Source organism: Carlito syrichta, unplaced genomic scaffold (genome assembly GCF_000164805.1).
Source record: "Carlito syrichta isolate Samal-C Ts95f unplaced genomic scaffold, Tarsius_syrichta-2.0.1 Scaffold305313, whole genome shotgun sequence".
Classification (NCBI taxonomy): Eukaryota; Metazoa; Chordata; class Mammalia; order Primates; family Tarsiidae; genus Carlito; species Carlito syrichta.
Genome location: NW_007249409.1, coordinates 313035 through 327610, shown reverse-complemented (window position 1 = coordinate 327610; position 14576 = coordinate 313035). Strand labels below are relative to the sequence as shown.

Sequence of the window (14576 nt, the reverse complement as noted above, 5' to 3'; positions counted from 1 at the left end):
TACAAAAGATCCTGACAACAACTCTGTGGGATAAGTGGGCAGGAAGGTGAGGATTACACAGATGAAGAACCTGAGGCTCAGCAAAGGCTAAAGGCTCAACTCTGCAGGGCTGGGAGTTGGATCCCAGTCATTTTCATCACAGTGCACTCCCTCGTCTAGCATATCCTAACTTAGCAGAGAAAACATGTTCAAACCACACTGTATCACTGGAACCACTCAAGTCAAGCTCCCTGAGAGAGGGCTTTCCTTTCATCATTGTCACCCCACACAGGAACTGCTTCAAATAGAATCCCAAGTGAATGAGGAGCCAGAGCTCTCTGAGGTCAGGAGAGGTGGTGTATTATAGGTTTTTTGTTTGTTTGGTTTTTGTTTTTTCCAGGCCTTTGAATAGTGCCTAGAGTTCAATAAACATTTCTGGAAGTAAGAGTTCAGTGAGTTTGAAGAAAGCAAACCATATGCCATAAAAATTGAGGATGGCCTAAAAAGAGAGTTACTTCAAAACTATGCAAGGTTAGCTGGGCTTGGTGGCTCAGCCTGCAATCCTGCACCTTTGGGAGGCTGAGGTGAGTGGATTGCCTGAGCCACGGGTTCGAGACCTGCCTGGGCAGGCGAGACCTCATCTCTACAATAAATCAAAAAATCAGCCGGGCATAGTAGCGCATGCCTACAATTCTGGCTACTTGGAAGGCTGAGGCGGAAGGATCGCCGGAGCCCAGCAGGTCAAGGCTGCGGTGGCCGGGAGCGGTCACTGCACTCCAGTCTGGGCGACAGAGTGAGACTCCAACTCAAAAAAAAAAAACACAAAAAACTATGCAAGGTTGAAAAACACCGCCCAAGTCTTTGTAAAAAGGAATCAAATTAATTGTTCAACAAGTTTGTAAGAGAGAAAAGCATTTGAGGAAAAAAAAAAATCATTGTTTAGTAAAGAAAAAACTAACTCAGAAGGCTTTTAGCATTCATTTAACTAATTACTCTGCATCAGAAATTGTAGCTTCTCCAGAAGCCCTAGAGATAAACCCATGAACAAAACAAAAATCTTTGCCCTCATGGAGCTTACGATAAAAAATACAAAATTTTAAATTCTAGAATGTCGGGTGGTTGCGCAGAGAAATATTAGGTAGTGAGAATGGGTGGGGAGTGCTGGGGTTGAGATGGCAATTCAGGTAAGACCTGGAGGAAGTAAGACAGCAAACTGTGGATCACATGGCCATAAATATACTATTCAATCCAGGACACCTTTGAGAGTGGAAGGGGGATACTATTAATAATCATACAGGTCTACAAATACAAACTGGGCTGGATACCATGGTTCATGCCTAATCCCAGCACTCTGGGAGGCTGAGAGAAAGAGGATTGTTTAAGGCCAGGAGTTTAAGACCAGTCTGGGTAGCATAACAAGACCTCCTCTCTACCAATAATAATAATTTCTTTAAATAAAGAAATCAAATTCAAACCAGAATGCCATAGGCAAACTTAGACATATGGACCTTAGCCCTGATGCTCTCTGGAGTAAGAACACAGCAGAGGGGCGAACAAGAGACAGGACTTGAAATTCAGAATGTGCCTGATCTATCTGGGGGAACCACCAGAGTGAAGTGAGAAGGGAAAGCAGAAGATGATGCCTGAGAGTAACAAGTGGCCATGTGACACAGGACTGTGCCAGCTACCACAATGCCTTGCTTTTTTTTTTTTTTTTTTTTTTTGAGTTGGAGTCTCACTCTGTCGCCCAGGCTGGATGGAGTACAGTGGCACGCTCACAGCCACCCCAGCATCAACTGCTGGGCTCTGGCAATCCTTTAGCCTCAGCCTTTCAATTAGGCAGAACTACAGGTGCATGCTACCAAGCTAGGCTAATTTTTAATTTATTATAGAGATGAGGTCTCATCAAGTCGGCTGGGCTGGTCTTGAACCTGCAGGCTCAGGCAATCCACTTGCCTCGGCCTCCCAAAGTGCTGGGATTACAGGCTGAGCCACTGAGCCCGGCCAATGCCTTGGCTTTTACTCCAAGTGAGTTGGAAAGTCCTTGGAGGATTTTGTGCAGAGAAGTTTCATGATCTAACTTTTGTTTTAGAAGAATCACTCTGAATTGCTGTATTAAACAACAAACAATATGGAAGTATAAAGGAGGAAGTCGAGATCAGATAGCAGACTACTGCATCCAGGCAAAAGATGATGGTACCTTGGACCAGGATAGGACTGCTGAAGGTAAGATTCTGAATATATCCTAATAAAAATCTGCCATTAATTGGCTAATGCATATGGTTATAAAAATTGGAATAATTTTATCAAATTTATTTCTGTGGGTCATTATCATAATTGATCAAGTAGTATAGGGCCAAAGATGGGAGCTCAATTTCCATGTGGTCTTAGACCACCTTCTGATAACCTCTGGATTCTGAAAAGACACGCTACAGGTCATAATGGGACTGGGCAAGGGAAAGGATCCCACTTAACTAAATCACTCTGACTAGAAAAACAACCCTGGGAAACTACATCTTCTATAAGAAGCTAAACATTCAGAACACATTTATATAATTAAGCCCTCACATGCCTCACATAGTTGTTCAAATGCTTTTCACATATGGCAGCTTAGTCTTGGAAGTATAAATTCGTTTATCAATAATTGTGTTAAACACCATAATGAAGATGGATGAAGATAAACTGGCCAGGCGTGGTGGCTTACCCTTGTAATCCCAGCACTTTGGGAGGCTGAGGCAAGGGCATTCCCTGAGTCCATAGTCAGGGGTTCAAGACCAGCCTAGGCAACTTGGCAGGACCTTGTCTCTACAATAAAATCAAAAATTTAGCTAGGCATGGTGGCATGCATCTGTGGTTCCAGCTACTTGGAAGGCTGAGGTGGAAGGATCACATGAGCCCAGCCAGTCAATGCTGCTGCCTGGGTGACAGAGTGAGACTCTGACTCAAAAAAAAAAAGATAAGCTCTTTCAGTCTAGTAGGGAGACTGACATGGAAACAAACAGTGGGATCATGATGTGCTAAGTGGTACAACAGGTTATACATAAGGAGCTATGTGGAAACATGTCTAACATCTCCTGGGAGGGTACGGAGAAAACAGGGAACAATCAGGACAGGCTTCAAAGAGGAGGTATTGTTGGAGGTGAATCATAAAGTCCAAATTGATGCTTCCCTGGCAGACTCTGGTTAAAGACGCGGAAGAAGCATATTCTATACAGACGGTCTAGTCTATGCAAAGAAATATGAGGACATGGTTATTCTGAGGGGCCACAGACAATGACTAGGCTGTAAAAATATGTTCATATAATAACAACAACAACAGGCTGGATGCAGTAGCTCACATCTGTAATTCTAGTATTTTGGGAGGCAGAGGCAGGTGGATCACCTGAACCCAGGAGTTCGAGACCAGCCTGGGCAACATAGTGAGACCTCATCTCTACAAAAAATTAACTGGGCATGGTGGTGCATGCTTGTAGTCCCAGCTACTCAGGGAGCTGCAGTGGAAGGATTGCCAGAGCCCTGGAGTTGAAGGCTACAGTGAGCCATGATCGTGCCATTGCACTCTAGCTCTTTGTTGCCTGGGCAACAAAGTAAGACTCTTGACTCAAAAACAAAACAAAACAAAGACAAAAAAATGATAGTTCCTATGTGTTGAGTGCTCACCATGTATGCCCAGTACTGTTCTGAATATTTACATCATATTTAATATTCACAACAATCCTCCTCACAGATGAAGAAACTGAGATAGACAGAGATTAGTTAGGTAACTGGCCCAAAGGCCTCACTGCTCATTGGAGGTGGAGACAAGACTCATGTCCTAAGAGTCTAGAGCCGACATTTTTCTCACAAGCCATACCATGTGGAAGTAGAGGCAGGTGAAGATACAAATGCAGGCAGAAGCCAGGTGACAACCAGCATTACAAGCCATGAAGAACCCCCGAAGGGTTTACATGTGAGAAGTGGCTGATCAGATCTGCATCTGGAAATATATCATCAGTGAAAGTATGAAAGATGAATCAGAGGAGGCAAGAACAGAGCAGGAAGATCATTTAGAAGGCTACTGCAATAATACTGGCCACAAATGATAGGGGTCCAAATAGAAGCAGTGAGAACAGAGATGAAGAGCCAGAAGCAGAAGAAAGAAGGAGGAGAAGAGGAAGCATGGGTTGGGGAACAGGGAGATATGAGTTCAGTTGTCAACACATTAAGGATGAGGTACTTGTGAGTCATCCAAGCAGAGAGGCCTATAAGGGAGACAAATATATTGCTAAAGAGCCCAGGAGAGAGAAGGCTGAGACGGGGATTCAGGTCATAGCAAATTCGTTTCCAATTTGTGTGAGCCAGGGAACACTCAGCTCAGAGGACTCCATGATGGTATCACCTGAGGATCTTCTACCACCATCTCCAAATAAAGATCCTTTGAAATCTTACTCTTAGGCCAGACTCAGTGGCTCACATCTATAATCCCAGCACTTTGGGAGGCAGAGGCAAGAGGACTGCCTAAGTCCAGGGGTTCAAGACCAGCCTGGGCAACTCGGCAAGACCTCATCTCTACAATAAATTCACAAAACTAGCCGGTTGTGGTAGTGCACTTCTGTAGTTCCAGCTATTTGGAAGGCTGAGGCGGAAGGATCGCCAGAGACCAGCAGGTCGACTCTGAGGTGGCCGTGAGCATGCCACTGCACTCCAGCCTGGATGATGGAGTGAGACTCCAACTCAAAAAAGAAAATACTAGCCAGGCATGGTGGTGCATGCCTGTAGTTCCAGCTACTTGGAAGGCTGAGGCAGAAGGATCCCCTGAGCCCAGTGGGCCAAGGCTGTGGTGGCTATGAGCCTGCCACTGCACTTCAGCCTGGGCAACAGAGTAAGACTCCTACTCAGAAAAAAAAAAGAAATCTTACTCTTTTCCTCAAAATGGGCTTTAAAATTCCAAAAGGTTCATCCTGGTCTATCTGAACTACCCCATCCCAGGACAACCTCTTGGACTACCCTGGCTAGATGCTGGTGCTGCTACCCTCTGGACCTGGAATTCTCCCTGCTTCAGGTCACCAATGAAACTAGTTTAAGGTATAGCTCAGTGATCTCCAGAGCAGTCCTTCTTGGTGCAACTTGCCCCAAACAGCATGGGAAGCTCAAACTTGGGTTCCTTAAAAATGGTTCCTTGATTTAGCAAAGCAATAGAAACATTGCCTCGGTTACCTTCTGAAGGTACTTTAAAAGAGGCTGGCAGCTAGGTACCATTTTTAGCACCCTGAGTACAGGGATACAAGATATCTTCTCACCCTCGAACTTTCCTTCAAAGTGGTTTCTCATTTAAAATACTGATGAGTAGGTTGATCACAAAATAAAATAAGATAAATGAATGAATAAATAAAATTATAGTCATTTAGGTATTTTCTTACTGCCAACCCAGTTTCAAACCTTAGTCATAGGCTGCTAGGATTATTGTTGGATGAATCTACCAATGAAAGAAGGAAAATATCATTAACTGATTTTATACAACTTCACTGTCACTATACCTTCCTTTGGCCAAGTTTTAGAAATTCAAGTTAGCTTATGGAACACTAAGCCATAAAGTAGTAGTTCCATTTTAAAAAAATTTTAATGTTTCTCACACTCATTTTGAACAATACGTGTCCTATGAGGCTTTACAAAATCTTCCCTCACTGATCCAAACTCATGTTTCCCTTATGTCCTTAAAGGTAGTCTGAATAATGTCATCAATAGAGGACAGCAGTCTGAGTCAGGATACCTAGCTACTGGTTTGAGAGATTAGTTTAATAACTCTACATCTCTGGACATTAAGTTGCCCATGTGTAAAATATGCTTAATAACTTATGCTCTACTGGAGTGATAGGATGAGATAACAGACATAAAAGTGCTTTCAGAAAGTGTAAAGCCAAGTTTATACTTCCTCCTTCCCCCTCCCACTTGGAATCCTCACCTTCTAAACTTTCCACTTAACCAGTTTCTACTTGTTCAAGTTTGAGGTGCATGTTCACTTCTCTAAGCAACTAAGCCAACCTTCTCTTTTCTGATGTGACAACTGGAACCACACTGTCCCTCTCTGGGTCTCTTCTGACTGTTTTTATGGAGATAGGTTTGTTCCCCACCCCCAGCCCCTGACAACTCAAAGCTCCTATATAGCAGAGACCAATCTGCTCTGTCCCTGGCGGTGCCCTCAACACCAACTTCCTAAGTAGCCCTCAATCACGATTCCCTGACAGAACGGTGATAAATGTGGCTTGACCAACATGTTCTCAGCTAAAAATGTAATGTGCAGCCCATTTATAATTCCATGCATTATACAGCACTGCTTCTAAATAGGTCATCCAAAATTGCAGCTGAAATGATCCCAAAATAAACATGGCCCTGCTTTTTTTGGTCCCCATGTCACTTCTAGGTGTGCACCTGCTCTGAACATCCCAACTCTATTACCCTTGGATTGGTTACCTGTACCACAGTTGCTAAGCAGGCTGACAGAAAGCTCTTCTGTTCCACTGAAGTTCAAGAAGGACATGCAGTCACCAGGCTGGTGGGAAGTGCTGTGCCTGCAGAGAACAAAGCCCAGACACCTGGTTTAATGCAGATCATCACATCTTTTTCCTGCTCAACCTGTATCCCAGAGGTTTTCATCAAAAACAGGTCTAAATATTCAGCTACATAGGTTGGCAATCACTGGTATTCATACAAAGTTGTTTCTATGAACACAGGCCTTGATTTTTATTACTTTTAGCACCAACTTCTTCTAAATTCAATAACCAACTTGACAAAAGTCACAGAGAGGCTGCCCAAAACATGCTGCATAAATCACCTATCTCAGTACTCCAAACTCAAAGCATTTTCTCTCTCATTTCATCCTTGACTGAGGTTCAGAAAAACCCATATTTGAGGTCTACAAAGTGTGTTTTGGACTTAAGATAAACCAAAAGCAGGGCCTAAGTAATATCTCAGGCAAAAATGTCAGGCTATTTGCTTTGTACTTTGCCCAGCAAAGGGAATGATGCTGACTGACAAAGGAAGTCCCTAATCTCGTATTGTTTTTTCAAGTCTTATAAACACAACTTTTTGTCAGTAGTCTATTCTGGACATTGTCCTGGGTACTGGAGAGTGTACTCACATTACCTTCCAGAGCCCTGTGTACATCCTCACCTTCCAGCAGCTTCATGATATGCTAACTCCAACAGCTCTGCAGAGGAGTGTGTTGGGTCCCTCTGCCCACTGCCCTGCAGCTCTGCCATATTCTGTCGGGTCTGGTGGTGGATCTGGATGGCCTCTCCGGATGGTCCTACCCAAACAAAGAACCACAGAGCATCAATCCCACCTGATGGCTAGTGTTGTGCACTTAACTGCAATCTTCCTTCTTCCCAGATACTGGGATACAGGTGTTGGGGAAATGGAAAGAAGCACACACCACAGAGGAACTAAATTATATAAGCCCCTCTGGGTACCAAGAGAGGACACCTCCTCTTCTAAGTAAGGTCCACCCTACTATGAGGCCTCATGTTTATCATCCTGTCTAGTCTGTTAAGAACATTTTAGGGCTGGGTATAGTGGCTTACACCTGTAATCCCAGTACTTTGGGAGGTTGAGGAGGGAGATCACTCGAGGCCAGAGTTCAGCATCAGCCTATGCAACATAGTGGATCCTGTCTCTACAAAAAGAATTTAAAAATTAGCCAGTTGTGGTGGCTACTACTAGGAGCCACTACAACTAATAGCTAATCAGTCATCTAACTACTCAAGAGGCTGAGGAAGGAGGATTGTTTGATCCCAGGAGGTTAAAGCTGCAACAGAGGAGACCCTATCTTTAAAAAAGTAATAACAAATAATAGAATATTTTAGGAGCATCTGTCTCATGCATGTTAACTGAGACATACAGAAATATACAAGTACAGGAGACAAGAGATTCCTTTCCAGGAGAGTTAACACAATCTCAATGTGGAGGAAACACAAGGGAAACACCTAAATGACTCTGTTAACTAAGGAAGTAACACCAGTCTCTCTAAGAAGCATACGGTGCTTAAGTGCAAAAAAGATAGAGTAAGAGATAAATCAGAATTAATCAAATCTTAAAAAACAAAAAGATTCCTAGAGAAAGAGAGGTTTTAAACCTTATTAACAAAGTTAACAAGAGGTTGAAGGAAGAGGGCATCTTGGTAGAAGAAATGATATTTGTGATACCCCAAATGAGAAAGAGGCAAAATTGTGTGAAGGAGACCACAAGTTTAGTTGAGAAGGAAAAGATCCTCTGAGGATGGGAATGAGGAAGGTTGGGAGCGTGGCAAAGGAAGCCCTTTGTTATTAAAAGGCCAGGTAGGCAGGAGGAAGAAACAAAGCAAACAGTGTTTGCAGAATAAAGTGTGTGTGAAGAGCAGAAGAAGAAAAAGCACAGAAGCAAGAAGAGCTGATGGTCATGAAAGAAACATCAAGAGTTCTCTCAAGAGATCCCAAAGGGAACCAGTGGGGATAATGATGGGGGGGACACCAGAAAGAAACAAGTAGTGTGACTGATTATAGCAGAGATAGGAGGGTAAGAAAGGGTTGGGAATGACCATCTCTCCTACCACCCCACCCCATTATAGCCAAATTAACCAGATTCATTTCTCACTTATTTAATTTTTAAACACTAAAAGCAAGTGCAAAAGAAAACAACTAGACATTTCCAGGAATTCTGCAGGATAGTTTCCCTGAAAAAAAATCCTGAAGTTTAATGCATTTGTTCCTTCCCAGCCCATTAAGAGCCCATTAAGCTGAAGTTTAATTTTAGCCTTTTATAAAATGTCACTGTCATCTTCTTGAGGACAGAACACAGATCAAAAAGGACAGGCTAGGAAAAAAAAAGTGAATTTGGGGGAAAATTTTTTTTTTTTCAGTTGTTAGAGACCCCTGAAAGAAAACAAAGTAACATAACTCTGTGTAACCAAGACAGGAATATCAATATCCAGAGAGAGCTAAGAGAAGAAAAAATGAACAAGAATGAGGGACATTAGTTTTAGGAAAGAAAGCAGATGCAAAGCATAGTTTCTTTCCAAAAGAAACCCTTGGGTTTATGTAGCTGGTTAGTTACAAAGTCTGTTCCCAAGTGTGTCTTTAAGGATCCTTATGAGAACCCCTGGGATGGCCAAAGTGGGTATAGTTATGCCCATCTTACTGGTGGGGCAACAGAGGTTCAAAGAATTTGAAACACCTCGCCAAGATTAATGCTGAGGACCAGGGCTGGGAGCTCCTAGCCTAAGGCTCTTTCCTGGGCAACCAACTTACCCACAGGAAAGGTGTGCATCCAGCGTCTTCTGTTGGACGTGAGCTTCATAGGCATTCGAGATGGGGCAAAGGGGTTAATCAGTGCCCGCTGGGGTGTGTAGCCGCCAGGTCGAACATGTAGCATGGATTCTGCACTGCCAACATGGAACCTTCCTGGTGCACTGGAGTCTCGCTGTGGTGGCTCCATCATGTTCTCCAGAATGTCTGCCAGTTACCATGGAGTTGAGTCACAAAGAGAAAGCATAGAGCCATAATGAAACCAGAATGAGGCAGACTGATAAATCAAGTCTGACAAGAACCTTGGACATCATAAATGTCAGCGAGTGAGAGAAACAAGTAAAACTGCCATACTATAAAGAAAGGAAATAAGTTGGGTTTGTTCTTTAAATACTTGGGAGAAGGGAGTTCTGGTTCCTAAATTACTAACCCAACAAAGTCACACCCAAACCTGACTGGGAGGACCACATATTCCCTAGAGACCCTGGACTTTGAACTGGATATAATGACTGAATGACAAGACTTGAATAGTATATTCTCTATGTGGCAGGAACAATAAAAATAGGTGTTTGGTAGTCAATGTGTTCACTAAGCCCATTTGATTTTCCTTTTTGGGTATACAGCAAAACTATAGCTCCCAGCCCTTTTGCACTGAAGCAAAATGACTTAGTTCTAGTTCACAAAACACAATTAGAAGTGCTATGTTCCAATTCCAGGCCTAGACCACAATGATCTTTACACGTGTTCTCTATTCTCTTTTCCCCTTCTGTGGCAACTTGGGAGACCAATGTTGATAACCATGGCAACCCAGGATAGAAGAAGCCTGGGTTCCTGAATGACTGGGCGGATTAGTACCCTCGCCCATTGATCGGGTGGACTAGGACATGAGTAAACAATCAAATGTTATTGTGTTTTAAAAAAAATTCTTAGCCGGGCTCGGTGGCTCAGCCTGTAATACTGTGAGCCCGTGGGTTCGAGACCCACCTGGGCAGCGAGACCTCATCTCTACAATAAATCAAAAAATCAGCCGGGCATGGTAGCGCATGCCTGTAATTCCGGCTACTTGGAAGGCTGAAGTGGAAGGATCACCGGAGCCCAGCAGGTCGAGGCTGCGGTGGCCGGGAGCGGCCACTGCACTCCAGTCTGGGCGACAGAGTGGGACTCCAACTCAAAAAAAAAAATTCTTAGGAAAAAAGAATGAAAGAAATGAACATATCCAGCCCTGATCAGGACAGGAGATGGTATGATATTTAGACTCAGCCTGTCACATCCAATGGCAGACAGGTCTCATTATGGAGATGGAGGCAACATGCCTGAGTGAATCAGAGTTGAAATCCACACCAACTCCCCTGTATGCACGCTATGTTCACTAACCAACCACCCAGATTAGAAAGTGGGTCCAGCTGATGTAAATTCCAAGGAATCTAACTTGTCCGTCACTATCTACCCAATACTTAGCACAGGACGCCATACATCCTACTGTATTTCATTCCTCAAGTTGATCTGCATGCAAGAATGTTCAGCTCTCCATCAAAGCTATATTTTTCATTGTAAATTAATGAATCGATGCTCTGATTTGTCAAATAAAAAAAGAATATGGTCTAGTTATGGAAATGAAAGAAGAAAACTCAATTTAAAAAATATGAGGCCGGGTGCGGTGGCTCACGCCTATAATCCCAGCACTTTGGGAGGCTAAGGTGAGAGGACTACCTGAGCCCACAGATTCAAGACCAGGCTGGGCAACTTGGCGAGACCTTATCTCTACAATAAATCAAGAAAATTTAGCTAGAAAAATTAGCTAGGTGTGATGGCGAGCCCCTGTAGTTCCAGCTACTTGGAAGGCTGAGGTGGAAGGATTGCCTGAGTCTAGCAGTTCGAGGTTGTGGTGGCCATGTGAATGCCACTGCACTCCAGCCTGGGTGACACAGTGGGACCTCCAACTCAGAAAAAAAAAAAAGATGAGTACATACTTTTAAAAGAATGAAAAATAGGAGTTAGACATGAAATGAGGCAAAAATATGTGTAGGGGAACTATTTCTTATGTTACACTGCATCGGTAGGTGAGTGAGAATTCCTAACTCTAACAGAGAAACAGGCCAGGCATAGTGGCTCACATCTGTAATTCCAGTACTTTGGGAGGTGGAGGCCGAAGTATTGCTTGAGGCCAGGAGTTGAAGACCAGTCTGGTAAAGATAGCAAGACCCTGTCTCTACAGAAATAAAAAATAAAAAATTAGCCAGACATTGTGGTGCACACTGTCTGAGGCAGAAGGATTGCTTGAGCTTAAGAGATCAAGGCTGCATTGAGATGTGATTTTGCCACTATACTCCTGCCTAGGCGCAGAGCTAGACTTCATCTCAAAAAAAACCCCAAAGCAAAACAGAGAAACACAAAAGTGGGGTATAGACAGTGTTGCCTTGTAAGATTCAAGTGAATTGCTTTTTGGTTCCTAAAAAAAACTCCCCAAATTATTAAAGGACATAGAATCAATTCTACAATTCAGATAATTGTTTTAACCTGTTTTCAAAGCTACTTGGATTAACAGCAATGCTTTCTCCCCAGAGATCTGGCTTTTAATATAACAAAGGTTTTTAAGGGATTAACATTTAGCTACATTTACATTTTGTTATGAGCCCTTCTTTTTTTTTTTTTGAGTTGGAGTCTCACTCCGTTGCCCAGGCTGGAGTGCAGTGGTACGCTCACAGCCACTCCAGTGTCAACCTGCTAGACTCTGGTGATCCTTACACCTCAGTCTTCCAAGTAACCAGAACTACAGGTGCATGCTACCATGCCCGGCTAATTTTTGACTTATTGTAGAGACAAGGTCTCACCAAGTTGCTGGTCTTGAACCCATGGGCTCAGGCAATTCACTTGCCTAGGACTCCCAAAGTGCTGGGATTACAGGCTGAGCCACTGAGCCCAGCCTGTTATGAATCCTTCTAGAAAAATTACCAGCAAAGTAGAAGTAATTGTTATGCAAACTTAAACGTTTCCAAAAAGTGAGAAAAAGCTAACCTAGAAAATTTCAGATTTATTAAAATTCTTCTGAATTCTATGGTTAATGGATACACGTGACGTAAGTTAAATTCTATAGTCATATATCTGCTCCTTTCTATTTTAGAAGTTCCTTTTCATACTTTGAATCAGTTAAAAAAAAATAAAACTTTTTCAGCAGTGAAAAATTTTCACAAGCCCTTGGCATAGTGGCTGTGGTGCCTAATCTATAAAAGAGTCCTATTCCCAAATCCTGATATCCCTGGAGCCGATGGCTTCCCTTATTAATGTGCTGGTCTTGGACCGGCGTGGTGGGTCATGCCTATAATCCCAGCACTTTGGGAGGCCAAAGTGAGAAGACTGCCTGAGTTCACAAGTTCGAGACCAGCCTGGGGAACTTGGCAAGAGCTCATCTCTACAAGAAATCAAAAAATTAGCTGGGCATGGTGGCACATGCCTGTAGTTCCAGCTACTTTGAAGGCTGAGGTGGAAGGATCGCCAGAGCCCAGCAGGTGGAGGCTGCGGTGGCCATGAGTGTGCCACCGCACTCCAGCCTGGGCAACAAACAGACACACAGACACACACACACACACACACACACACACACACACACACACAACACACAAAATGTGCTGGTCTATAAAAGTGTCCTGTTCTCAAATCCTGACATCCCTGGTGCCAATGGCTTCCCCTATGGATGTGCTGGGTCATGGAAAATACTTCTTACCCTTTGGGGATTGTTCCAGGACAGCTGTGTGTGTTTACAACATCCCTAAGTCTGTATTCCAAAGTCAGGAGGGGTATGCCTCCATCTATATAACATTCTTAAATAATGAAATTATGAAGAAGGAGAATGACTAGTGGGAGGATGTGGTTATAAAAGAGTAACATGAGAGAGTCTGGTGGTGACACAACAGTCTATATTTTAATTGTGGTGACAGTTACATGAATCTATATGTGATAAAATTGCATAGAAAAAAAAATATATATATACACACACACATCCACACAAATAAGCATATGTAAAACTGGTGAATTGAATAAGCTCTGATTGTACCAATGTCAATTTCCTGGTTTTGATAGTGTAATGTAGTAATGCAAGATATAACCACCAAGGAAAATGAGTAAAAGGTACATGAGACTTCCCTGTAGACACTTTGCAATGTCCTATGAATCAATATTTATTTAAAAATAAAGTGTTTTTATTTTTGTTTTTGTTTTTTTGAGTTTGAGTCTGTCTTACTCTGTTGCCTACGCTGGAGTTCAGTGGCACATCACAGCTACCACAGCCTCAGTCCGCTGGGCTTGGGAAATCTTTCCGCCTCAGTCTTCCAAGTAGCTGAAACTATAACCATGCACCACCATGCCTGGCTAATTTTTTGATTTATTGTAGAGATAAGGTCTTGTCAAGGTGCCCAGGCTGGTCTTAAATCCCTGGGCTTAGGCAATCCTCTCACTTTCACCTCCCAAAGTGTTGGGATTACAGGAGTGAGCCATTGCGCTCAGCCCAAAATAAAAAGTGTTTTTTAAAGTCAGGAGGGACCTGTCCATCCTAGTTATAGTTGCTGCTAGAGGGATAAGATAAGATACAAGAAGAGCAGCACCTGTGTTTCTTTGTGCTAGACAAATTAACAGGTAACTGAGAGGAGAAACCTTAAAATGAAATATAGGACAGTGATTGTTTTAGGTATGACACAAATGGAAATGACAAGGAAATAAGCAAATTCCTCTGACCCCAGGCCTAAGAAAGGTATACAGTTATGGTAATGGGAGAAAAAAAAAGTAAACACAAAAATAGTATAATATACACATACCTAACCACTAAGGTGATTCATACTTTCACTGACATGGAAATAAGTAAGATGTGGAACTTCCCTTCATCTCCCATCCCCTCACTACAGTAAGAAAGTCTTCCCCACCTCTGCTTATGCTTCAGCTTTCTGACCTCGAGTACTGGTGTAGCCCAAGGAGCTGCTGACTTCATACTGGTGCAGGTGCGGGTGTGGGATCATCAGGATGTTGGCACTCTTGCCCAGGGAGCTGTCATCAGAAGCCTGGCTCCTCACTTCCTCAGGGGGCAGTGCACGGCTTGGCAGGGAAGGGCTGGATGAGACATCACAGGAGCTGGCACTCTTTCGACTATGACTCTCCCGTTCTCTCACAGACCTGCTAGGCAAAAGACAAAAAGTTACCACCAAGCAAGGGATGCTGTCCCACCTCAACTTAAAACCCCAAAACCTATCACCAGACCAACCCACTTGGGAAGCTAATAACAAAAATCCCCAGTGTGATCTATGAGTGGAAAATACGTAGGAGGTACTCTGCCCTTAGCGGCCTGAGATGTTG

The 14576-nt window shown here is 43.2% G+C and overlaps 1 protein-coding gene across 1 annotated transcript in view; it reads right to left on the bottom strand.

Moving 5' to 3' along the window:
• DEPDC5 (DEP domain containing 5) overlaps positions 1–14576 on the bottom strand; it is a 147362-nt gene that overhangs the window by 77345 nt on the left and 55441 nt on the right. The window contains exons 21-24 of the mRNA XM_008061535.2: positions 14176–14396; positions 9240–9443; positions 7129–7264; positions 6430–6527 (exon numbers count right to left, since the gene is read on the bottom strand). Coding sequence (XP_008059726.1) covers positions 6430–6527; positions 7129–7264; positions 9240–9443; positions 14176–14396 — 659 coding nt within the window. The remainder of the gene's footprint in view (positions 1–6429; positions 6528–7128; positions 7265–9239; positions 9444–14175; positions 14397–14576) is intronic.